Source organism: Tetrao urogallus (genome assembly GCF_951394365.1).
Source record: "Tetrao urogallus genome assembly, chromosome: 20".
In the NCBI taxonomy this organism is placed as follows: Eukaryota; Metazoa; Chordata; class Aves; order Galliformes; family Phasianidae; genus Tetrao; species Tetrao urogallus.
Genome location: NC_136833.1, coordinates 10083173 through 10110520, shown reverse-complemented (window position 1 = coordinate 10110520; position 27348 = coordinate 10083173). Strand labels below are relative to the sequence as shown.

At 38.4% G+C, this 27348-nt stretch overlaps 2 protein-coding genes across 2 annotated transcripts in view; one reads left to right on the top strand and one right to left on the bottom strand.

The window, feature by feature from the left end:
- Positions 1–2407: 2407 nt before the first annotated feature.
- PIMREG (PICALM interacting mitotic regulator) lies at positions 2408–4276 on the top strand (the record flags this gene model as incomplete). The annotated part of the gene is given in 3 exon segments (XM_079545331.1): positions 2408–2695; positions 3937–4202; positions 4204–4276. Coding segments are annotated over 3 exon segments (627 nt in total).
- Positions 4277–15516: 11240 nt separating this feature from the next.
- PITPNM3 (PITPNM family member 3) overlaps positions 15517–27348 on the bottom strand; it is a gene marked incomplete at both ends in the record, with an annotated part of 42160 nt that continues 30328 nt past the window's right edge. The window contains 12 exons of the mRNA XM_079545330.1: positions 15517–15825; positions 16230–16358; positions 16757–16940; positions 18517–18666; positions 20027–20175; positions 21121–21237; positions 22212–22328; positions 23111–23259; positions 23998–24183; positions 24475–24645; positions 25384–25553; positions 26518–26699. Of these exons, the coding sequence (XP_079401456.1) occupies positions 15517–15825; positions 16230–16358; positions 16757–16940; positions 18517–18666; positions 20027–20175; positions 21121–21237; positions 22212–22328; positions 23111–23259; positions 23998–24183; positions 24475–24645; positions 25384–25553; positions 26518–26699 (2013 nt within the window). The remainder of the gene's footprint in view (positions 15826–16229; positions 16359–16756; positions 16941–18516; positions 18667–20026; positions 20176–21120; positions 21238–22211; positions 22329–23110; positions 23260–23997; positions 24184–24474; positions 24646–25383; positions 25554–26517; positions 26700–27348) is intronic.

Below are 27348 nucleotides of genomic sequence, written 5' to 3'. Positions count from 1 at the left end.
ACAACAACAAAAAAAATGTAGTGCTTTAGAAGTCATGGAAAGTATGATTACAAATCAATGGTGGGACTCACAAAGCACTGTCAATTGGCAGACAGCTCTAGGATAAGGGTAAACTGTGTTTGTGTGTAGCAGTCAGCTGCTGAGCTTGAAGGGAGAAAAACATTCTGGGGTGGAAAGAGGGAACAGAAGCTGCCAAGAGCACTTCTTCAGGCTTCAGGTAAAGTACTCACTAAGAGCAATTTTTCAGGTAAAAGTGTTTTTACTAACACTCTTTATAAACGCTCTACACACAATCATATCTTTGTTAAGATGAAAAAAGACCTCAAATATCATAAAGCACAACCCCCCCCTTCCCACTAACCCCATCTTTTGGTGCCACATCTCCACAGTTCTGGAATGCCTCGAAAGATGATGACTCCACCACTTCCCAGGAAGGCTGTTTCAACACCTGGCCACTCTTTCTGAGAAGACATTTCTCTTAATATCCAAGCTGTCTTGTTTTCCTTTAGGGTAGGATTGTAAGGAATGCAGACCACTTTCTCAGCACTTCGGTTTTTTTATCTGCCTGATTTGTTGAAGGACAGTCCAGATGGTTTCTGGTCCAGCATTGTGCCATCTATCTACATCTCTATCTCCTCCAGCTGCAGAAGACAGTGGGTGGTGTCATCTGAAGTCTGGAATCATCAATGTATCAGCGGAAAGCAGTAATTAAAAAGCTTTCCTAGGCCTCTGGCACCTAACGGGTTATCAGAAACAAGAATTGTTATGTGGCCACCGACCACTGCACAGCACCTGCAGCTTCGTTGCAGAGATGTTCCCGTTGCTTGCTGGGACGTATCATCGCTTATGCCCTTTTCACATCATTCTCCGTTCCCGCATCTACCCGCGCTCGTCGCGGTAGGCGACACCGCCGCGCAGCACCACCGCCCCGACCCCACCGGGCGCGGTCACCTCACAGCCTAACGGCCGCTGCGCGAGCGAGAGGCGGCAGCCAATGGGGAGAGCGGGAAGCACCGCCGCCAATCAGAGAGCAGGCGGGGCTGGATTTGAACGCGGCGGCCGAGACGGTTGTCGGCCGGCAGCAGTCTGTCCCCTCTCGGTCTCCTGCCTGCGTAAGTACAAACCCAACGCAAGCGATGGGCAGAGCTGTCCGGTTGCGGCCCGTGCTTCCTGCCGTAAGAGGAGACTTTGTCTCCTCCAGTCTTAGTATCTATCGCCTTTACTACCCTTCTTGTTGCGGTTTCAGCCGTGCGGTACGGAAGCTCGCGGGGCGGGAGTGGCTCTGCGGGTGCGATCATGGCAGAGAGCGACCAGCGGGGATAAACAGTGCTTGACAGCATCGATTAACCAACAGTAGACGTCATCTTATCACAAAGAAGCGGGATCAGGGCGTTGGACTCGATCTCTGGAGGTCCCTTCCAACCCCTACATTTCTGTGATGTCTCGGTGCTCTCGCCGTATTGATACGTCTCGGGTAGTTGGTTAACTTCTCAATTACAAGCCTTTCCTTGCTGCTACGTGCAAAAATGCACTGAAGGCATTAATACCCTGAACGTTTTTTGACTTAGAAGATTTCATTAAAAGATTTCTTGCATTTTGAGATAAATTAGAACACTTCTGAGAGGTGGGGTCTATTTAAGAAATGAAATTTAATAAGGGATATATGGAGGGTTTTGTAATATGTAACGATGGCAGAAATCTCCTGGGTTTTTTGTTGTTGTTGTTGTTTGTTTGTTTTTTATCCACTGTATGTCTAATTCATAATTAATTATTGGTAAAATTCACTCTTAATTCAGGCTGCTAAAATACATTTGCAGTTCAGTTGCTTTTCAGAAGTAATAGCAGTATATTTTGCAAATGAACTAGTGAAAATTAAGAATTCAGAATACATACTTAACATTTTTATAGATTGTTATAAGCAATGAGCATTTTAGCCCTTCTCGCTTTTCTTTTGTCACTAGCAGGCATGTTCACTTTTGGACTTGTCTATGTGCAGTTATAACAGTGACTAAAGTGTAAGCTTTCAGGCAGGAGCAAACTTGCCTGGGAGTAGAAAGGTGATTTAATGAAGCCACAAATTTTATGTTAGACCGTGGTTTAACTTGCAGTTAAAGTCTATTCTACTTTACAAGATTGAGTTTCACAGTTTACCAGGACTGATGTCCTGAAAACCAAACAAATAAGACTTGCTCACAGATATACATAAATAGCTGTAAAAATTCATGTTTTCTTCCCTTCAAGCTCAGAAGTAAATGCTTGCTTGGCTCTACTTTTGTTGTTTTAGGTAAATGTAGCTAAACATATTATAGAACAGTTTCATTTCTCCTTTTCCACACTGGTGCACTTTGCTCTAATTTTTCTTATTCTCATTATTTTAAAAATAAGGTTGATGAAGAACAGGAACAAGATGGCATCTATGCTTCAAAATGTCAGGGCAACAATGGACTGGCAGAGACACCTGCTTTTAGCTGACTTTGAGAATGAGAGCCCTGTACCAGACAAATACAGGAGAAAAACTTCTTTCAGTTCTCTTAATACTATCGGCATGTCTCTAAGAAAGCGAATACCGTTAAAGCAAGTAGAGCTGAATTTCCATGAGACACCACTTTGGGAAAACATGGAAGCAAGAAAGAAAAGCCAAGTGCTCCAAAGTATTACAAAAACAGCAAGAAATGCTTTTGGAACAGTGTCACAGGTACTTGTCTTTGCAGCAACATGTAGGTAATGTCTTTTTGCTTCAATTTCAGTAGTGAGATTGTTGGGCTTTCATGTCCTCCTTAGATTTATCCTCTGTACTGCACAACGTAGTGGTTGGCTCTAGAACATAAAAGCTATTGGAGGGTGTCCAAAGGAAGGCTGTAAGGATGGTGAAGGGTCTAGAAAGGAAGACATATGAGGTCACTTAAGTTTGTTCAGCATAGAGGAGGGGAGGCCTCATGGCAGCCTACAGCTCCCTCACCAAAGAGCAGAGGGTCTCTGCTGAGTTCCGCTCTCTGATGATTTCTGATGACAGGACCTGAGGGAACGTCATGGAGCTGCATTGGGGATGGTCAAGTGGGGACTGGGGAAAGATTCTGCACCAGAGGGTGATGGGAATGGAAGAGGATCCCCAGGGAGTGGTCTCAGCCCCTTACTGCTGGAGCTCAAGAAGCATTTGCACAGTGCTCTCAGACATAGGATTTCAGTTTTGGGTGGCCCTGTTTGTAGACAGGGGTTTGACCTGACTATCCTTATGGGTCCCTCTCAGCTCAGGATAGCTTATAAGTATATGAACTAGTTGATTTTTATTATCCCTGCTAGGTTACTCTTGCCTTTTTATTATCTGGATAAATTATGGCTATGACAACAAGAAAGTGAAAAGTAGGAATATGGGAAGTAGTTCAAGCAAAACCTTTTCCCTTACTGCATTTCATAATGTAGGACAGAGCAGCCCACACAAGGAAGAATGTGGGTAGACTGCCACTGCTTGCAAATAATTGTTTCTGAGAAAGGTGTAGCTTTATATATTATATATATTTAATCATTCTTGTAACCGCACTGTTTATTAGGATGTTCTTCCAAATTGTCAACACAATTTGGACTCATAAAATTCAGTCAGTAGTATGTTAGCAAAGTTTGAAGTTTGTATTATTCTAACCATTGGTGGCAGACTTTAAGTTAATCAGCATATATTAAGGAGCCTGGCTCTTTCTTGCACAAAATCAGCAGATGCTTTTCTTCTAAAGCATACAGAAATCCTTGGCAAGTTTCAAGGATTCGGGGAGCAAATCATTCAACCCAAATGGGTACACAAAAAAAGCATTCATGCTAGACTAAACCTAATACGAGAAAGAGAGCTAGGGATTCAGTTCAGAGAGGCTTCCTCATCTTTCTGGTTCCAAACAATAGACTGATGGACTCATTTAGCTTAATATGTCTGTCTAATGCATATTTCAGAAAATACGGAAGACTTGCCAAAGGCCAATACATTCGACTGTGACCTTTCCAGCTGAAGACACCGGCAGCAGCTCCGCAACCAGTTTTTCCAAGAAAAGAAGAACAGTACAAACACCTTGCCTTAGCATAAACAGTGTTACTTCAGCAGCTAGTTCTACATGCACTCCAAGGTCCAGCAGAAGAGGCTTGCTTTGGCCAACAAGGTTGTCAGAACATACAAAATTGACAGGTTTCCCATCTTGGTGTGGTGAAGATGCTGTCCCACTCGAGATCAAGGAGAGCATCAACAGCACTGAAGAGCCTCTGTTCATCACCTACTCCTGCCAGCAGAAGAATGTAAGCTGCATTCTTTTGTAAACCTTATTGTTCTTTTTTTAGTTATTGTTGCTATGACTAAAGTATTTCTTAAGATTAAAGGCAAGATGAAAGTTGTTAACCTATTCCACTGAGACAACATACTACTAGAAGATTTAAATTATTATTTACATGTCCCACAGTCAGAAATAGACCGTAACAAACAGCATCTGATTCAAAATCACAGAAGAAATCATAGAATGGCACAGGTGATTTTTAAGATCGTTTAATTCCAACCCCCTGCCCTGCGCTGTGGGCAGGGTTGTCACACGCATAATCAGACTGCCCAGTGCCCCATATAACCTGGCCTTGAGCCCCTGTAGGGGGTGGGGTATCCACAACTACTCCAGACAACCTGTTCCAGTGCCTCATCACCTTTTGAGTAAAAAATTTCCTACTAAGAGAGGGAACACTTAGATTAAAACCATTCCCCCTTCTTTTATCACTGTCTGCCCATGTAAAAAGCCTGCCTCCCTCCTGTCTTTAAGCTTCCCTGAAATACTCCAGTACTGAAATGAGGTGTCCTCAGAGCCTTCACATCTCCAGACTGAACAAGCCCAGATCCTTCGCTTTTCTTCATTGGTGAGGTGTTTTAGCCCTCTGAGTATCTTTGTGGCCTCCTCTGGACCTGTTCCAACAACTCAACATACTTTTTGTGTTGAGGGCTCCAAGCCAGGATGCTGTACTCCAGCTGGGGTCTTACAAGGGCAGTGTAGAGGGGAACAATCACCTCCCTTGCCATCCTGGCCATCCCTCTTTTGCTGCACCCTAGGAAACAGTTGACCTTCTGGGCTGCTAGCGCATGCTGTTGGTTCATGTTGAGCTTTTTACCCATGAAAGTACCAGATTACTTCTCTTCAGGAGTGCTCTCAATGAGTTCTTTTCTCAGTCTATACACATCCCTAATTCAAGTGCAGCACCTTGCGTGTAGCTTTATTGAATCCTATGTGGGCTCACATCTTAAGATCATGCAGGCCCTTCTGGGCTCTTCCTTCTGATGTATCAGTTTCATCGCTCAATTTCATGTTATTAGCCAATTTGCTGAAGGTACACTCAATCCCACAATTCAGATAACTGATAAAAATGTTGAAGACCACTGATACTAAAATGGAATCCTTGGGGTTGCCGCTTGTCACTGACATCCACCTGGATTTAGAGCCAATGACCTCAACTCACTGTGACCATCCAACCAATTCCTTATCCACTGAATAGGCTTGGGTATTGTCACCTGTTCAATCTGTTCATTTTAATCTTTAGTAATGACAATTCTGCCTCCAGAGAGGAGTTTGATAGTGAGTTGGAACTGGTCTCTTCAGGGATTCACCAACTGAAGCATCTCTTCTGGGCCCCTGATAATGATATTGTATAAGGGAGATGTAAATACTGTTAAGTATCCTTCATCTCAACTCTCTCATTTGTAACTGAAGATAATGTCAAACAGGTGAAGTAGTTGTTCAATTACCTTGACTAGACCTGCATGTATCTATGAGAAAATCTGCTGTTTGGAGAGCGAAAGATACATTAATTCTAACTTATTTAAAACTTCAGTGTGTGGAACCAAATGGTTCTTCCCTCATATTCAGTGTGGCTTCTATAGCACACTGTTGCACAGTTATGAAGCTTAAGCTTTATATTGTGGATTAGTTAAATTTTGTGACTTTGCAATGAGCCATAAGTTAGGCTTCTATGCAAACAATTTTTCTCATCCCATATGAGAAAATGACTGGTACTATTGTCTTTGTCACTTGACCTTAGTTCTTACTGATTACTAAAATTATGAAGCACAGCAGAAAAAACTATTGTCCCAGTCTAATTTTAGTCTTTTTATCTCTAGCATTGTCTTGGCAGTTAATACAATGACAAAAACTGTAGTTGATGCATGCATCGTTAGCATTTTTAAACACAATAATTGTACTTCAGTGAATGCGGAGCAGTAATTCTTTGTTCTATGTTTCTGAACATCACTTTTAGTGTCAACTTATTGAACCATTACTAGGTTTGCTATGAGAATGTCACAAAGGCCTCATCTACCTTCTCTGTGATCTGCACTGTGATATTAACACAATGTCCAATACTAAAAGGAGGTTATAATCAGGAGGGAGAAAGACTTCTAACATGGTCTGATAGTGACAGGACAAGGGGGGAACAATTTTAAACTAAAAGAGGAGAGGTTTAGATATTTGGGGGAAGTTTTCACACAGAAGGTGATGAGACATTGGAACAGGTTGCCCAGAAAAGGTGTGGATGTTCCACAAGGTATAAAAGGCCAGGTTGGATGGAGCTCTGGGCAACCTAATCTAGTGCCTGATTTTGTAGCTGGCAACCCTGCCATGGTGTGGGAGTTGGAACTGCATTGTCTTTGAGGTCTCTTTCAGCCCAAGCCATTATATGATTAATACCATCATCTATTAGCATTTGAAGTATTCCTTTTGTTTAAAGGGGAAACTATACTGTGTATAACAGTTAATATTCTTGTAACAAGTTGTAGGAACATCATTTCTGTAACAGTTTTTTTTTTTTTAAAAAAAAAAAAAAAAAAGCTCTCCCCTACCTGTGCTGGATTGAAGCTTTAAACAGTGATGTGTGCTGCTTTCACTGAGCAATTCATTCCAGTCCTCCTGCATAGATAGATGCATACAGTGCACTGTCACTGGCTGGTTTGTAGGTTCTGCATTTGGAATACCTGTAGAATAAATTTTGCTTTCTGTTCTGGTATATAATTTGCAAGAATTTTAGCATCGTAGCTCCTGCTTACCTTTACCATGATGAATCAAGATTTGATCTCAAACTGTCAATGGTTGCTATCTCCATGCATTCAAATGTATCTGTTTTAAATAATTAGTTTATATTGCAAAAAATGCTCCTGTTGGTAGTTAAAATGTTGCCATACTTAATCAGTATACTGCTGTTTATGCTCAATGAAGGTTTAAGAAAAGCTTTCTTGTTTCTTTTTACAAGTTTTAAGTGAAATACACAGGTCCCATTAACCGATTTTTCCAGCAATGCATGTGAATAACCAATTATATAACCTTGATGACTTTATGCTGCTAATAGCAGTCTTGTTCTTCTGCAGGCACCATGCAATATCAAACTACTGCTATTCTAATGGCATGAAGTTTGCAGCCTGTGCATCAATCTTGGGAACTTCCTCAGGCTGTCAGAAGGCAAGGAAAGAAACTCCGTTCAGCAACTGGTGCCTGGACAGAGATGGCTATAAATACCGTTAGTTTATGAATATATATATAAAGGAAAACTTCATTTGAGATATGAGACTATACCTTATAGTCTGCATAGAACTGTGTGCTTTAAAAAACAATTACATTTTATAATATTTTTGGCAGAGCAGCCTAAAACTACTCTTCCCTTGCTTTTGCTGTTCAAGTCAACTAGAGAAATAAATCTGAACCACAGTGTACTACCTATCTTCTGCTGAGACAATGGACTATCTTCAATGGGGCTTTCACAACTTCCATAAAGCACTAAGTAGGAATGGTCAAAGCAAGGGCAGAGATCTACAAATGATGATCATAGGAAAGAGTAATATTCAGATCCTCCTATGTATTATGAAAGCACTGATCTGTTATTTTCAAAGCTTAACAATTTATCTTATTTTTTTAACACTAACAAATCAAAAGCTAACTTTACATGTTAAAAAATGTTTTAAAGTTTAAAATGTTAACTATAATGCTTAAAGAAACAATGATTGCTATTTGAGTTTTGACCACAACTGCCATTCCAAGTCAGCAGGTTTCTGTACTCATTTCAAAGTCACAACAGTGGAGCCATGTTAGGACTCCAACTCACAGCCCAAGGATTGCTGTTAAGTAAGTGAGCCCAAGTAGTTCTACCCTAAATCATAGCAACTTAATTTTTTGCTCCTATTTTAAATACCATAATGGCAGCAGAGTTAAACATTGCTTTTGTACAACACCATTTGTCATTTAGTTATATGCAGAAATTGCTTATCAGTTAATATACATAAGTTGCTCTGAAAGTAATGCCTTATATTTATTTCCATAAATATTCAGCAAGTGCTGATGAATGTCAGTGGGTGCCATTTTTTTTCCCCACACAGAGGAATTCAGTTCCTCACCTTTGCTTCATACAGATCCTATTTTGTCAGACTGCCACTCTCTGTTGCATGACAAGAAAATGTAACAGAATAATTGTTTTAAATCACTAAGATTCAACCTGTATTGACATGCTACCAACATATGTTTCTGATGTTGCAGGCCAACATCATAAAATGAGAGGCATTCATTTTGGAGCAACGCTCTTATTATAACTACTGTTATTTGCTGATACAATGCAAGCATTCTGCTCAATGAAGTATACTAGGCATTTGACACATGTCTTTCAAACTTAAGCAAAGATTTCTTAAGCTTCTAGAATTCAACAGCTATTTCTACAGTAGCAGTTTTGTGCAAGTTTTGGAATTTACTTTCTACTCTAAGCTGAACCTTCAAACAAAAGACAGATTCAGAGAACTTTTCTGTACAGTGACTTTTAAGATGCACACGTAATTTGGTAAAACTGGAACAGCTAGAATGTTAATGATATTAAGTATAAATGTAGGAAACATTCATGTTCGATTCTGATTAAAGTACTGATTTTTAAACTTGTTTCTGATTTCCTTTTTACCTGTTAAACTAATTTATTAAATAATGAAATAATTAGCAAGCTCTGGAAGCACAAAGACAACCCAGCCTTCAGATGACTGGTGAGAATGCTATTTTTCTTTTTTTTTTTTTTAAACAACCAACTAAACAAAAAACCCACTGCCTTTGTATATGGAACAGTAGTTTAAATTACTCTTTGTATGTACTGAGACTGCTTCTATAAAATTTTATAAAAAAGGATGGTGTCTCATTATTGAAGTATCTTCTCATATTACTTTTGAAAAATGAGGAGGGTTGGAGTTCACAGGTGGATTTCTATTCACAAATTGAAGTTTTACGCCAGATGGTCACCCATATTAAACAGCTTGTATACTGTTTCTACTTGTTACTACAACATGCAAACGATGATCTAAGACTTCCAATACCATTGATAAGAAGAGTCTGGAACACTGCTTGCTTAAAGGCAAGGAAGGTTTTATTTAAGTGATTAATATAAGATTTTAAAAACCAGCTCACATCAAAATCTATACGAGTTGTAGAAATCTTACCCCTTATTTCATATTAAGAAATGCATTATTGTACATTTTTGAATCTTTACAAGGCAGCCATAAGAAATATAAACATTTGTTACCAGATAGAACCTTCTCACTGACCAACAACATTTAAAAGTTTACACTCAATAAAACTATAGACTGAAAGAACATGTACAATTTCAAGTTTACTTATAGGAATTAAGTTCTAAGTGGACTGCCCTTTCCCCTCCCCAGCAAATAGAAAAATATATTAGGGAGACAGCTTGGGGTTCTGTGAGAGAACTGCCATTTTGGCCTCTACCCCAGAGGTCCCAGAATTGCTAACCCTTAGAGGCTCCAATTTTTAAGTTACATAGTAATCTCTATTAACTCATATCTCATCAGTAAACCTGTTTCTTTTTCTCTTTCCCCCTCTCTTCCTCTGCTTGAGTTCTATACAACCTTATTAATTAATGATCTGCCAAAATTTTTCTCATGCTCCTCTATCCTCTGAACAATGCTATCCAATTTTAAAGGTAGCTTATTGGGTTAAATAAAAATAGAAAAATTTTTATCCCCTTACCTTGGGCTTAATCTGAAAGGAGGGAGAGAGGGAATACAACACCTTACTTTGATTCCAGAGTCCATGGCACAGCATTCTATCTGCTCCAGGACATTTCCTCTTTTTGAAGAAAAAGGGCTCTCTTCATCCAGAAAGGTGTGTGATTACCTATTTTTCTTTTTTTTTTTTTTAAAAAAAGGAATTTAGGATCATAAATAGAAACTTAAAGTTACAACTGAATGATTAAATAGTATTGAAATCAAATTACCTTGTTAAAATCACAATTTCTACTGAAGCTATGAACATAGATCATAAAGAATCACTGCTCTCACAGAAGCTGAGGAAGAAAGCTGGAAATGTTTGCGCTTAGGGAATTCTATCTTGTACCCAACTCCAGATGTAAATGAGAAGTGCCACTTTCTCCCCTGCATGACTGAAATGAACAGTTCAATGCAGATATCTTGACTTAAGTTTTTGTATTTCAAGCTGAAACCAGAACAAATTATGAAACTGCACCATATAATCTCTTCCTCTTTCCGCTATTAAGCCAACAAGCTTATTAAGAAAGGGTCCACACTGGAATTGTCTAGTACTTTTATAACATACTCACTATCTGTAGCTTACAGGCAAAAGGAGGAAAAATGTGGGAAATCCTATCTGTTCAGTAACAATTACTGCAGCAGTTACAAATTATAAAAGCTGAAAATACCTTTGGTTTTCTGGTATAATTAAGAATGCTTTCAAATGAAGTTTTTAACACATTTAGGACAGGAAGCAATATAAAAGGAGGATGAATTTCATTTTTCCCTTCTGAATTTATACTGTGAAATACATGATAATTCTACAGCCTTAACTATTGGGGATTAACTTAAATACACATATTAACAGTGCCATGATATTGCAATGTGTAAAATACACGTGTTCACTAACAAAAGCAAACAGAGGCTATTTTGCAAAATGGTGGAGCTTCAAGATAAATGTCACTGTTCTTATTTTAATTGTAGATGAAAGTATGAAGTTTATTTCTCTGTGGTTTCCTGATAGCTGCACTTCTACATACCGAGTAAAAAGTTTTAATTTTGTTAAGAAATTATTTCCCTACGTAGTAGAGAAGTGATATGTAAGAATGAAAGGCTATTTTCATCCAAACAAATCAAAATAGCAATTCTCACGAATCCCTAAGGAATGAGAGGAATGATCAATACCATGTCAATTTTACACTTGACAAAATTTTTATGCAGAATAGATATAAATCATGCCACAAAACTAAATAGGTGTAATTTGTCAAACAAGAACCTGTTCCAAGTGCACTAGCGAATACAAGTATTTTTTTTAATTGATAAACACAGCCATTGTTTAAAAAAAAAATTACAATTGTGCTGTGAAAGCAGAAACAAAACATCACTTAAGGTTGCTTTCAGTAGTTACACAAAGATGCCACAGTGTAAATGTGTGTTTTCACAATATCTCAAATCTTGATAAGTCTAAAATGGCCACTGATTACAGTTGTTTTTAGTTTTTGTTTAATACAGTAATTTAAAACTGGATATACATCAACAATTCAAAGAAGTGCGCGCTTTCAGGTGTGGCCCACTTTGTACTGACTTGTACTACCACTTCAGCATTCACTGAAATAACAGCTTTGTGTTTCACAGTTTCACTTCTGCTTCTTCTGTTTGGCAGATCAAGTGTAAGTGCTTCTCTGTAATATACAGCTTCTCTGTCTGTTTCTCTTCTGTGGAGAGGCTTCAAAACTTCCACAGACTGTAAGGTTAAAGAAAGTGCTGACTGTACAGAGAATGCAGCAGTGAGGAACAGTAGAAAACTGAAAGACTATAAGATCATGCTCGACCTCAGTGAATGGCCTGCTCAGGAGGCCTGATTATGCCTCCATGATAACAGAAGTGAAACTGTAATCTCAATAGAAAATGAATGCCTGTGAACAGCCACGTGGTTTTATGTAGACAAAGTATGAAACTAAAGCACTGACTAGAAACAAATGTTCCAGCAGAAAATGGGATTGAAGAAAATATGCTGTAAAAAACTAGCAATTCATCAGGGATTGTCCCAAACATAACAGGGGAAAAAAAGGCCAAAAAAATCCCAAGTAATTGAAGTCCTTAATCATGTCCACAGAGTACTGAACTGCCAACTTAGCTGTGAGATGCCTAAATCACTACCACCTCTTTCATACTCTTATCTCCAACATAAAATCTGTGTCATTTTAGTGTCAGCTGGCTAGAGCTTTCAAAAGAAATGCATCTCATGTTTGTGAAGATAAGCTCCAAATAAGCATGAGGCCTTAACCTCCAAACTGATGTCTGCATCACTGTTTGTCGAAATGCTCAGATGGAGGCATGCTATCAGGCGATGAACCATTCTATCCCTGAGCATTAGTAGTGCTGGCATGATGAAATGACCATGTGAGTTCTCATAGGAAACAAAGTTAGGGAAAATATTTCCAGCTGAATTCCAGTACTATGTTTAGAGACTGAATTGTTACCACTCTAAATCAAGCATGAAGAGTAGCACTTTTACTACTTTTAGCTCATAATATACTGTATATACATATATAGAACCAACACAGTGGCTAAAAAAAAAACCCAAAACCTGTGAGAGTCATCTGACCTTGTGTTCATATGAAGTCTTTTAACAACAGTCACAGAATCACATACAGATCTCTCTTTTGAAAAGAAATAGGTCTTTTTTTGTTAGCAACTTAAATCAGAAAATGGATTTTGGCATCTCCTGGCTTGTAGAGGTAGACAGCTAAAGCAGAATTAATTTTGCTAATACTAGTAGGTGTAGTGATTACTATGAGGAGACATGCTACCCAGCACCCAGTGCTTAAGAAAGTAAGTTCAAATTCTGCAGTCAGTGTTGACTTTATGTCCTCTAAGCAAATGTCAAGTCTGCTCTTTGCATTCCTCCACTCTTCAATTCATTCACCTATTTAAAACCAACAACCAAGAGCATGCTCAAAATACTTATGTTCCATTGGGCTTGCTCTGGCAAGAGTCAAAACTGCCAGTCATTAAAACACGAGAAAACAGAATGTTTGTTTTCCTAGGAGGCTGCCAAAACTGCTCTGTAATATCAGTTACGTATTGGTCAGACACCGGGCTACCATGGCTAGTCTTTTCAGAGGATGTACTCTGGGCATCATTTTTTTTTTTTTTTTTTTTTTTTTTTTTTTTTTTCTTCGCTACCTGTTGAGGCAAGATATATTTAACAGAAAAGGAGCACAGATATAAACATCAGATGTGCATTTTTGCTACCAGCTTTTTTTCTTTCCTAGATTAGCAGCAGGAAAGAAAACCTCATCAGTACAATAAAGAAGCCTTCCCTGCTCTAACATCATCTCTGGTACCTGTGCAAGGAGCGAACTGACTGGAGGAAGATGGAGTATGCTCTCTGGTATACCTTGTGCAATCTCTTCCTAGCTGCAGAGGCTAAGAAAAGAAATGGACACAATCAGAATAAAAACACAGTGGACCACGATAAAATTTTTTTGAAAATTGAAAACTACTTTAAATTTACGTCTTAAACAACTATGAAACTAGTGGGAAAACTGTAAGCCTGAAGACTGCTTCAGTGTAGTTCATTTAGCTTTTGCAGCTGGCTACCTTGTCAGCAGAGATTAAAAACCCCAGGCTCCAGTAACATAAGTTAACCGTGAGCTACTAAAATCTTAACATCCTTCCTAAATTTTCAGCAAAAAATTACCTGTTCCCTTACAGGAAGCATTACAAGAAGAAAAACTACTGATGTGCCAGAGATCTTTCAGGATGTTTGAAATAGGTAACTCAGAAATTTGCTAAGTGACAAGCTGAAAAAAAAAACCCAACAGCAATCACCACCATTTATATACTAGTTTGCTGGTCGCCTTTTAAGACAAAAGCCACAAAGCTGTCCTTCAAAAAGCACACTGAAACTTTTGTGTGAACAGAAGGAGTTATCGGACTTACTTCTGCATTGTCATCATAGTTTTCCACTGCATTCCTTCTTTGTTTTACATACCAATTTTGAACTCATTAACCAACAGGCTTGTTTCTGTTCTGGCTATATATTAGGAAAACCTAAAAGGGAGGGTGGGGATGACGACATCCTCCCCCTGGTGCCAAAAAACTGAGGGAGGGAAGTCAAAGAAACCAAATCTAGAAACAGCTCAAGAAATCACCTGTTGACTTCAAGCTTTCTCAGGGTCAACAGTCTGATCTTAACTTTAAAAGAAAACTGTTTTTTTGCTCTAGCAATTTCACTACAGGTTTTGAAACATACATTAGTTCTATCACAAAAGTTATATTGGTGAATTTGGCATAGTGGAAATAGATGCATAATGAACTAGAAAACTGCAACTGCATTAAACTAACTACAACATTTAGTATAGAAATATTATCACTTAGGGAAAATTTCACACATTTTACCTCTAATAAGTAAAAGATCTAAGAGAAACCAGGAGAACACACATTTGGCACCTCCATTCTTTGAAGCTCAACTGTTGCAAGTTTGATTGCTATAGATTGTCTTAGCAGAGCACTTGCTGTCAAGCATGAGAAGGTAAATAACTTACTCCATTAGCATTTATTACTCTTTCATCCTGCAGATTAAAGATTTTAGTTAGAATAATGAAAAAAGTGACTACTCTGCAGATTGCAGACCCCTTAGTGAAAAGGCTCCCTTAAGGCGTCTGTCTTAGAATCTATCTCAGTCTGAAATGGTCAAAGACACCTCCTTACACACAGTTCACACATTTTACACAGTCATCAAGTTTCACAAAAGTCACAGTTTTGTACACTTGCACATCACTTTGCATACAGCAACACTAACTACTTCCAACTGTGGCAGAGATGTTTATTTCTAACATTAAGCATTTACGATTTGGTTCACAGGCAGAGTTCTATTTATTTGATGTCCAGCACCTTATACAGGATGAGTGTCTATATTAGCATCTGTTGACCAAGAGTATAAGCTGAAAGGAAATCTTGGACTCAAGGCACCCAAAAATCATCTTGCTGTACAAATCCTGATGACCCATTTTTGTACCATCACCTCTGCTTCCCTTACAAATATATCGCTTCATCAAAAGTGAATTGGCAACAGATGAAACTATTTAATGTTTTAAGTGTAAACTTTCTCTGTAACCTAAGGGGTCTACTGTTTATATTGTTTTGGGTGCAGCTAGTTAGCTAATACTACAATCCTTTTGCGTAAAAAGCCTGTAGCAGCTTTTTCTCTTATTGCACATTTCATTGTATCTGTTGTAAAAAGTTACTGAAGACTTTTTTTTTCCTGTTGCTTTAATGCTTAAGCACTTGGGATAGTTTTAGATTGTTTTAAAATTTCCCAATACGTCAAGAGAACAAACTGGAAGTTCTCTGGTTGGTGTAAGAAGGCATTTTTCAGAGCAGGGAAGACTCTGAGGTACAGTTTCCCCTCTACACCTCCTAGTTTGAAGCTGCCTAAATACTACCTTTTGAGGCATGATTACAAGTTAAATGAAGGACACCCAAAATCTACAGCCTCAGGCTTCCTAGGGAACAGATTCAAATTTGTGGACTCCACCCCTAACCCAAGCAATGGAAGGCAAATGCCTATCATGATCTTTGTCTGACTCGGGCTGGCTCTGGGCACGCTCTGGTTTGGGGTTGGAAGAAGGTGGATCAGGTTGCTGTACAGACATAGTCCTGCGGAGATGGTTTCTCTTGCGCAAAAATTCAGGTTGAGAGTGGAGGCCAAAGCTGCCTTTTCTCAAGATCATCCGAGAGTTGTTCTTTTTAGGTCGTGAATGAAGACTGAACTCCAGTGAGGCCAAATGGGCTGCATAACCCTCACTGAGGAACTGAAATATGAAGGAAAGAAAGGGAGTGACAAATTACTGCTGCCTCAACCTATAGACTCTATGAGGAGTTAAGTTTATATCTTTGGCAGCCTAGTTAGAGATATATGAAAGAATAATATTAGACTCCTCTTGCTCTTATTTTCAATGAATTCTTCAATTTTGTTGTTCAAGAATATGCTATGCATGCACTTGCAGGTACAACTTGTGACCATTCAATTTTCTTTATCGTTCACTCTGCCATAAAATGCCTCCTCCGAGACCAAAACTGCTTTTTTTCCTCTGACATATTCTCTGCTCTTTATTTGGTGAGTCTGTGCATGCATGTGTGTGCACGCACACATTAGCACAGACGCATTTCCCTGCTACCCTGAAGACTTCCTAGTTAAGTAGCAAGAGTTACTTACTTGACATTGTGCCTGGTATTTCTTTGTCGATCGTCCAACTATGTAGATCTGGGATGGCGACAGAGCTAAGACATTGTAAACGGAAATATCCTTTGTCGAACCATATGCAGCACAGATTTTGATGTGGCACTGAAACAAATATTACTTCCAGAGTGAATATTCTGACTACCGAACAGCATGCATTACAGGAATGGAACTTATTCTGCACTGAAGCAGCAGATAAACTCACTTAACATTTCTGTAAAGCACACACAGCTAAATCTGTCTATCTCAATGACAGCAAAATTATGAATAGGTAGACAGAAAAGAACAAGTCATTTATTTATTTGCAATACCATATGCCAAGAGGTGCATTTGGATGTTTTGTTAGCCATCTTTGCTCTTTGAAAAGTAAGAAAAGACACGAGGAATAGCAAAAATATAACAACAGTAGGATTTACTGTTCCAAAGGAAGAGAGCTTTTACTTCAAACAATGACAATTTCTAGAAAAAGGTTTCAAGGATATCAACGTGTTTCTAGTACGTACCTCTTGCATGAGATTCCTTAGAAAAATAGTCTTTTGTCGCAGTGGGTCATGAACAAGTCCATCAGAGAAGAAGATCATTCCTTGAGGGAAGTTGTGTTGAGATAACCATGAAACCACACGCTGCTTTTGCATATCTGGACGGCCAGTAATATAGATAATCAGATATCCTAGGTCCTGCCAATGTCTGTCACAAGCAACAAATAAATTATATAGGTGAAGAAAAATAAATTAATGCCCACAGGTCACATCAGTATTTCTTTGCCTGGCACAGACCCAGTCATACAAGATCTTTCAACAGGTGTGAATCAACATGCCTAAGCATCTGCACCTACAGAGAAATGATGTAATAAAATCTTCATCTTGGGAGAGATGGAGGAAAGCAAGCAACAGTCCAGTCTCATACAGTATGAGACTTATAAAAAACTTAAAAACTCACAACAAACCCAGGCAACTCTACAGGCTTGGGAGGAGTGGCTGGAAAGCTGCTGGATGAAAAGGGACCTTGGTGTACTGATGGACAGTCAGCTGAATGAGCCAGCAGTATGCAAAGAATGCCAGCAGCATCCTGGCTTGTATCGGGAATGGTGTGGTGAGCAGGACTAGGGCAGTAATCCTGCCCCTGTACTCGGCACTGGTAAGGCCTCACCTCAAGTACTGCGTTCAGTTTTGGGCACCTCTATACAGAAAGGACATGGAGGTGCAGGTCAAACGGAGGGCAACAAGACTGGTGAAGGGCTTGGAGAATATGGCCTATGAGGAGTGAGAGGAACTGGGGCTGTTTAGTCTGGGGAAGAGGAGGCTGAGGGAGACCTTATTGCTCTCTTCAGATACCTGAAAGATGATTGCAGTGAGAGCAGGGCTGGTCTCTTCTCACCAGTGACAGGTGATAGGATGAGGGGAAATGGCCTCAAGTTGCGACAGGGGAGGTCTAGGTTGGATATCAGGAAAAATTTCTTTACAGAAAGGGTAGATAAGCACTGGAATAGGCTCTCCAGGGAAGGTGGTTGAGCCACCATCCCTGAATGTGTTTAAAAACTGTTTGGATGTAGGGCTCAGAGACATGACTTAGTGATGAGTTGTTAGAGTTAGGGTAGTATGGTTAGGTTGTGATTGGACTTAATGATCTTGACTTTTCCAACCTAAGCAATTCCATGATTCTATGAACTCGAGCTATATCTCAAGTTCTACTACCTTTGAAATTCATAATGAGATTCCCTGTGATTTCAGCTGTAGGAAATGGAAAACTCTTGAGAATTGGCATCCCTCCTTTCCCATGCAAGCTCCAAAACGAGCGCTGTTTTTTTTGCCCACTGCAGCACTGCAAGAATTGCAAGACTGAATTAAGTCTTTTAACTTTTCCTCCAGTGCTCTTGCACTCATGGCACTTTGTCATTCAAGAGCAGAATTCTGTCCTTATTTGAAGCTGACAAAATATAAAATACACTCTTTGCTAATCACAGTAACAAATGAAATCATTATAAATTCATTATGCTCACTTTAACATCATATTCTCCAAAAGCAATCTTTATGCAACTTAACGTACAAATTATAAAGTAAACCACAGTACTCTAAGATTCCTCTGAAAACCAAGAACAATTGTTGTCAAGGTAAATACATAAACATATCTGCAAAACATTCTACCCGTTAAAGAATTTTTGTATAGTTAGTAAAAAAAAAATCTATTCTACCCTCCTCTGTCCTATTGTGCTCTAACAGAAAAATTAGAAATTTACAAAGCGAAGCATGCAAGCTATACTCACCTTACAACATCGACAGCCCCAGCTCGGACTTTGGGGTCACTTCCCATTATTGAAACACTTGCTGCAAATGAACCATCAATGCTGAACACAACACATTCCATTCCTCGGGGAAGCACAGTCAGGTAGCTTGTGGCGCTGCTCTGGTCCCCTCTGGAGATTGAAAGCAATATATCTTTTTTAAAAATGAGAATATTTTCTGCATGTTCTAGTTAAGAACTTGTACTAGATCTGACTGGATCTGCAGCTTCAAAAATCTGTGTTAAACTGGACTTTTCATTTCAGTCCTGTATGGGAAAATTAAAGCCTACACTTTTAGGAAATAACTTTCCAAACAAGAAATTTGGAAGCTGACTTTAATAAGACATCACATTCATACAAATACATGATTTATTTCAAACAAACAACATTGAAGAACTTAAACTTTTAATGTTGTCTATATGTATGTATATATATATATATGTATATATATACATACATACACATACAGATAATACACTAATGCTCTGAGTACATACGTGCATTTTGCACAGAAATTAGCTGTATCTTCTTTTCCCAAACAGTCTATAACTACTGGCAAATTATTAGAAATTACAGTGGAAAAACTGATATGCATCATTTATTGGCATCCACCTGCTTATAAACATCAACTTATCTCTACTAGAATTTTATTAAACAGAAGAATTTTTAAAAGCACAGCTTACCCCACTAGTCCTGCACCTGCGCCAACAAATTTTATTTCACACCTTTTCCCTCTTCATGCTTGACTTACCACAGAGTTTGTTTGTGTTGTTTGTTTTTTTGTTTCTTTGTTTTTTTAAGTGCTGGAAAGCCAGAAGAACTGATCTCAATGAACTGTTACTTTTAAGTGCTGTTTTCTTCCCTCAATTTTAGAATGAATATGGTCTTACAAGAATTATAGTATATAATTCTGAAGTACAGAATTAAAATGACTCTTATAATCAGCCTGCCATCAACATATAAATAGCTGGCTGAGAATAAGGCAGTACATGCTCTACTGTTCATGTCAACAGGAAAAGCTTCTTATTGAAGAACGCACGGCCATACCCATCAGTAATCTTTTCCTCAGTGAAGAAGCTCTGAAATAATCCAAGTCACACACTCTTGCCATAACAAGACTGATTACAGTCATTCAGTCTCCCTAATTTTGCAGGTCCAAATGTCACTAAATTGAGTTATGTTGAGGATTTATGTTGCAGGAGGGATAAAACCCACTGGACTGAACACCTTTAAGCTGGCCAGTATGCACACGGTCGCTGCTTCAAATCTAAGCTGATAATACAGGAAATAGACCAAAAAAAGATAAACAGAACTGTCACTGGAGACTTGAGGTGCAAAGAAATTAAATCATTTGCCTAAGGCCACACAGAAGTCTGCAGTATAATCTAGAACTGACCAAAATCCCCCTCCATGCCCCCTTCTATCCTACATATCAATATCTTCCTGATCACAAGAGCCCATAAAAGCTGTAGTATCAGCTTGGAACTGTTACCTGACAATCATTCTGATGGGATATACACCAACTCTCAGTCTCTTCTGTTTGGGTATGCTGTAGGATATCCGGCCACTGTTGTTGGATATCTCTGTGTCAAAATAGACCCACCTACCAGAAGATGGTTCAGTCATTATGAAGATATCAACCTGCAAAACCAACACAAAGTCATCTGGTGTGATAGTGGGCAATTTTATTACCACCTTAGGAACATGGCATGCCAAGTCTTCATCATATTATTATCTTAATTCGTGTTTTGTAACCAAAGGTTGCAAGTTTCAAGGAACTTTGAAACTCAGAAACTTCTCAGATGGTCCTCACAACCAGAAAATGGTTCCTAACACACAGCACAAGAGTTCATTATTGTCTTGATCAATTAAAACACTCAGTACTGAAGGTATCAAGAAAACACAGAGCTCAGGAATTCTAAACTTTCAGAACAGGCAAAGTGAAGTCTCCGTGCTTCTGTTTTATTTGCAGCTTAGCAACACTGCTACATTAATTTCCATTAAAAATTCTTAGTCTCACTGAATGTGACCAAATGAGTTCACTCAATATTTATTTGGCTTTGTTATTTTTAAACTTCGCTACTGCAGTCAGCTTTAAGAGCACCGACTGATCCAGCTACGTCACATTACTGAAATTCTAAAACTACTCTTTACTCTTCCATGTATATGAGAAACAGCAGCTACCCAATCTTTAGAATCCCAATTCCTTTATCCAGTTCTCTTACCTTGAAAGGTGTATATACACTTTCCTTTAAGTGACTTGCCAACTGCTATTCAACTATTTTTTATCCTTACTCAAGTTAATCATCTCCAGCAGATGATGCAAACAGATGACAGGTTCAGAAATCACTGCATAGCATATTCTTCTTTCACCAGAGGAGATGTCCAGCATCATATAAAAAGGATTTTAGCTAGAAAAAATGCAATCTACCGAAAAACGTGCTTACAGCATGGTGGGATGCTAGTTATGTACTCCCCCTCTCTGTAAGGCTCTCTCTGGTATTATGAACTACATGTGCATTATATTCAACAACTATCTGTATGTCAGTTGACAACAAATAAGGAAATAGAATACTTGATCTTTACCTTTTCACCTGTTAAAGCTACCATGTCCAGAGGTCCATACATAAAGCGCCCAACAAGTACCTGAGGACCATCTTCTGCAGCAATTACATCATTTGCCCGATGATTAGCAGTCACATTCTGAAACGAGACCAAAAAATGGGAAGTGTTAGTTTTTATGTAAGGTTACTGTCTCTGTTATGTTGGTAAGCACAGTGATAAAGAAACACAGTCCCAGTGAGTTTGAGGAACTTTCAGCAAGAGCCAGGATCCCATTAATGGGGGTGTTACTGAATAAAGACACCACTGAGAACATCCAAGATGACAAGGTAAGAGAGTACCTTTATAGACACTCCAACTATATAGGAGAGTACGCTTAAGGGAATGTCAATTATCCTTCAGTACAAGCGGTGCCATAGAGTAATATTATCACATGCAAGGCATTCATCCTGTGAGGCACTTTCCCATATTTTTAGTAACCAGAATTTTTCATAAAATTAATGCATAAAAGCAAATCTCCCACAAGAATGCTTTAACTGATGCTAATGCTGGAAGAATATCTACAACTTGGCAATACTTTCAAACTGAGTATACTTTTTAGCATATACAGGACACAAGCATTTGCTGATGATCATGCTTCAACATGCTGCACTCTGAAGTGCATACTAACACTTACAGTATTACTCAGTACTTGTTAAAAATGTATCTGAAACGTAGTGGGCTCATTTTTCTACAGCAAAAGAATAGTCAGAAGCTCTGTGACTTCCAAATGAAATTTCACAATATGTGAATTTTTTTCATTTATTATTTAAACTCATGGCATCTAAAGAAAGAAGAAAATATTTTTTCTTGGGTCTTGAATTCATCCAGCATGTAAGAAAACAGAAGAATAACCTGTGCTTAACAGGTCCTTCTGTTATTTAAACACATGCATTTGGGGAAAAAAAAATTTCTAATGGTAAACCAAGTATTAATTGCTTTTATTTCTTAACTGCTAGATCACCTCTGTAGTTTGCAGTTAAGTACAATTCCATGCTTTGGGAGATTAGGCTCCACTTAAAGTGCTGCCCAACTCAATGTCCATAGCTACCCTGGATATTCAGAGACATACTTACTCTCAATTTGACATGTGTCCTTTTGCGTAGCCATTTTTCTCGTGGATTGGATGGGCTTAGTGTTGCGGGATCCAGGCTATCATTTTCTTTGAAATTTACATTTTCATATCTCATCACCTGAAATGATAATAACATTCTAAAAAACTGTGTGCTGCCTGGGGAGCCCTGCACTTGACAAGGAAAGGAGTTATACTGCTGTCCCAGCTGAGTGACATTGCAGAGCAAACAGCACAAGCAAAACAGAAAGATACAGGCCATGATGTCATATTAAGAATTTAAGCCACTGACACCAGTGCAGAGAGCAGGACTTCACACTCGGAGACCAGCCAAAAGGAGATGTGAGAGCAGCAAACACACTGACATTGTCCCAACTGATTTAATCAAGAAATATAACTGTGTAGTTTTCTGCACTATTCTCTTGACCATTTTCCTCTGAAGCAGCAGCTGTTTCATCATTCACTGGATAAAAGATACACTGATTTCTGGATTAATCCAAATTAAAATGTTTATCACTGGATTCTACAAGGAGGGTCATCTTGACTTCTTGGAGAGATATTTTTACTGCAGGTCACACTCAAATATCACTAAATTATTTTCAACCCAGGTGAGATTTCTCAACCTCACCACTTTCTCTAGAGGTCACAGCACGAATCATTTCCAAGTCACTGACAGCTGTGATCTAAAAACTGGAACAACAGGAATAAGAGAGACATCACATACCTTAGAAATGAATTCTAAGGAGACAGTGCACACAATGCCTATAAACATACTAGTACAATTACAGGAAAGACTGGTAATGAACAGTCTTTTCTAATACACTTCAGTCTCCTCATTTTTCCTTATTCCCTCTAAATTAGAGAAACTCTTTCATTGTGGAGAGAGAAAGAAACATCAACAACCTGTCTTAAAATGAATGCCACGACGTCTGTTGATTCCCAGTAGCTGGCATGGAAAAGATGTGGCAGGGCCACAGTTGGAAATGCTGTCAGGACATCTGGACAATACAAGGCATAATCAATTCGCTTTGTTCCCCACCACTTAGCAGTAACTACAAAAAAAAAAAAAAAAAAAAAAAAAGCATAACACTTCTAAAAGATGTCTTCATAACAAATCTGCTGTATAAATGTATAAACTAGATAACAGAATGATGCCTTCTGTTTTTTTAATATTGACATCTGGAGCCTGTTGAAAGCATCAATCTAACACAGAAGTTCTGTTTTCACTCACTGCATAATCCCTTGAAGTTCTGCTGTCTAAACTGCATTGCAAGTTTTGGGAAGCAGAGGTTACCACAGCATGATGCCCTTTGCTTCCTGGCCCACAAAAAGTGTACAGGAAAAGACTAGTTAACTTTATGATCATATTATATAGCAAGAATCGTAAATACTTTCCAAATAGTGGTGATAGTACTAACGTAGCATTACAGTCTGTAAAAGAAGAATATAATGATCTATAGCACTTAAGAGAAACGATTCTTATCTATGTATCTTTCTTCATGCTTGGACTATGGCTCTAAACCCAAGTTTGTCTGAAACTCTTAATAGCTTTGACTGTCACCTTAATATAAGGGACTATATAAAGAACTTCATTTCTATTACTTCACCTACATTACTATGGACAGTAGAGCAAGCTAAATTGTGTTATTTAAAAAACACAACAACTTAAGCTGTTCTCGTTCTCCTCAAATTTCCAAAAAATTAATTTTCCTAATAATCAGAATGATTAGGAACTCCCACATTTTCACAAAATGGCATTTGCTATGCACACTGCAACAAGCTTCACTCACTGTTGGTGAGGCATGCTGATGACAAGCTCTCTGCTGATCCTGAGTTTTCACTGTTTGTGCTGGCCAAGCTCAACCTTCTCTCTTGTTTCTGAGATGTGTTCATAGATTCAGAACTCTCCTGAGAGTGAGTTATGTTCAAAGAGCTGCTCTCAAGGAACAGAGCACTGTAGTTCTGGATAGCATCACCTGCAGATAACAGAAATAGAATAAAGCAAAATAAAATAAAGAAACATATATTCATTCACATATATACATATTCATACACACATATATATATATATATTCATACATATATATATGAATGAATTTTCCTCTGTCTTCTTTCAGTACTTGCTAAATATATTTGTGCCATTCTGACCCAGATTACTTACTTTTATCATGCTAGCACATTTGTTGTTCAAATCCTCTTGAGCTGTGTAAGGAGAGAAACGTCAAGAGAACATTAAATAAACAGAGCTATGAAAATAGGTACTATACCTAACTGATGAGATCTTCCATCCCCCAGTGGGTATCTCTGGTATCGTGGAACACTGAATGGAGGCAGGAGATGAAATCTTTTCTCCAGCAATGGTTCAAGTCTGCAGGCAGATGGGTCAGCGGAGTGAAAGAAACTGTACACCTGGCTGCAGGCTGGGCGAACCTGACAAACTTCAATGAGAATGAAAGAGAGAAAGAGAGTTTGGTATTGCCACTTTAAGATTTTCAAGGAGTCTATGCATAAAGATGGTTAATACGGACTCCTGCAATCTCAGTCTTCCAGTGATCCTACGACACAATTTAAAATTTCAGGAAAGCAGATTCCAAAGTTACTTTTAAAGGATATGTTTATATATAGCCAATAATAACTTATAAAAGTGACTGTGGCACTTTCGAACATATAAAAGTTTTCACACACAGTACAGTATTCAAGAGAATGTAATCAGACTGCACACAAAATATATAACTTCTGAGCAAACTTTCCTGCTGTGTTGTTAAAAACAGCTCACAGCCAACACATCCAGGGACAAAGTTTAGTCATGAGGCCAGAAATGAAAAAGATGACATACTAAACCAAACACAGATGCTACTTTTCGTATCATTTTCAAGGATTACTCCTTGGTGAAGTAAAAACTTTCACATTACCCTGCGAGGAATATATATGATCAGCAGCAAATGACACACTACTATGAATAGGTGAGCAGTGACACCGCTGGAATTAAACTCCATCATCTCATGTCTTAGTACTAGCTTGCACTGACATTCCCATCTTTCAGAAGAAGGAACCCTTCAAGTAGGAAATCATTCCCCAGACTTCCAGTAGACGCCTTTGTTTACCTGCTTTTAAAATAACCTCTTTGTTTACAAAGTCATTAAGCATCCTGCATTCTAATGTTAGAAAGAGCTTACCATTCAGACCTGGCAGAACAGTACTCCTCATGGCCAGCACCAAACCAAGCGGTGATCCAAAGAGGAAGAAATCAGACACCTCAAAATCAAACCGGCCCAGGTTTACATCTGAGAGACTGGAATTCGCAGGAAGAAAGTCTGCGTCATCTTTCAACACACTTGAGCAGATGCTGAGTAAAGAAAATACACTCATTTAACTATAATGAACCCAGAGAAGAAATGCATTCCCCAAACAGGTAGCTTAAAAAGCTCTAGCATCCACATATAGATTCAAGAAACATGCCTTAAATTGTAGAAAAATAATTACAGTATAGCAGCCACTTATCATGATTTCCAGTGTGGATATTAAATGTATTACCTTTAACACGCACAAGCTTTGTACTGTTGAAATACTTATCAGCAAGTTATGCAAGAACTCTAAAAACTGAAAAATTACCTCTTCTTCTTGTTAGCTGTATAGATACGTTTAAGCTTATTCTGAAACTTTTAATATGAATTTGAGCCTCCTCAACTTGTATGAGGACAATGGTATTAAAAAGTTACAGTGATGCCTTGCGCATAGCTTTTCATTTTGTAAATGATTAAAACACTGATTTAGTTTCTATGCCATACATGCATAGAAATGGCTATATATTTGTTAGGACACAAATAAGTTAATTATGTTAAATCTTGCTCCCAGCTTTCTTCCATCTAGGCAAGACATTTACTCAGTTTTAGTTGTTGTTTTGCTTTAAAGATAGTCTGGAGCTTGCTGACCAATTGAACAGCAAAAACAATCATCTTACTCTTTAGAGAATAAAGGAAAGCCTGTGAGGGGAATCCAAGGTTTAGAAAAAAAAAAAGTAACAAATTCATCCATCTTGACTTCTGTGGGTTCTTCTGAAGAAATGAAACTTGCATTTAGTTTTGCATATTCAAAACTTTCACAGCTGAATAAAAAATAAATAAAAAACTTGTGAGAAAATTCATACCAAACCCACTAAATCTATGTCTTTGGAGGATGTTTGCAAGAACTTTAAGCAAACCTCTAGAATCACAATAGAACCAATAGAAATGATTCTGCCCCTCCAGTGCTGACAAGCTGAATTGAGTGCCAATCCTATTTCTTTTACTCAGTTATCACACACTAGTTACCTAGACAGGAAAGCATGATGATTTGTTATAGTATCACAGTTGTAGGTGGATGAGTCACTCTGTTTCCTAGGCAACAGCTGTCTTGGCTCTTCATCCTCCATGATTTCTGAGATGTCAATATTGCTTTTGCTCAGGTGTTTTCTGCCACCCAGACTGGAGTCCTCTGTTAAAAGGGGATTATCCTTCAGAGAATGAACAGAGCAAAAAGAAGACTTAGACAGGGATCGAAATTCAACAGAGCTTATACAAACGGGATGCATTTATACATTTGACCTCATTTTATCAAAGCAGTGGTTGAAAGGGTTAGAAACTAGGCCAATTCAGCACCTGTTTTAGCCCTAGCAGGGAGTGAGAAACACTTCTGAAAAACACACTAAACCACTTAAAAATACACCAGGTAGTACATTAGAAGAAGGCTGAAATGATCAGTATAAAGACTATTCACTGCATTTCAAACAATTTAAAATCTTTTTTTCTATTGATAGAAACTCTCTCAGTGCCCCCAAATGCCACAATTAAAAAAAAAAAAAAAAAAAAAAAATCATCTGCAGTGAAATGGTATCAATAATTAGGCTCTGAATCAGTCATCCACAGGTGAGTTTTATGTATTATATATCCATGTGGTAAAAATCATCAATTTTCTCTATCTCTTCTAATGACAGTTGTCTGCTTCAAAATAATGTGTTTTAGCTGTTGCAGCGAGAGAGAACCATCTTCCTCTTCTAAAATGCAATGCTTAGTTCTTTTCAAATTAGAACTTACATTAGAAATGAAATGGAAGAGGGGAAAGATGGAGACAAAAACTGGGAAGGAAGCTCTACAATGTTGTGG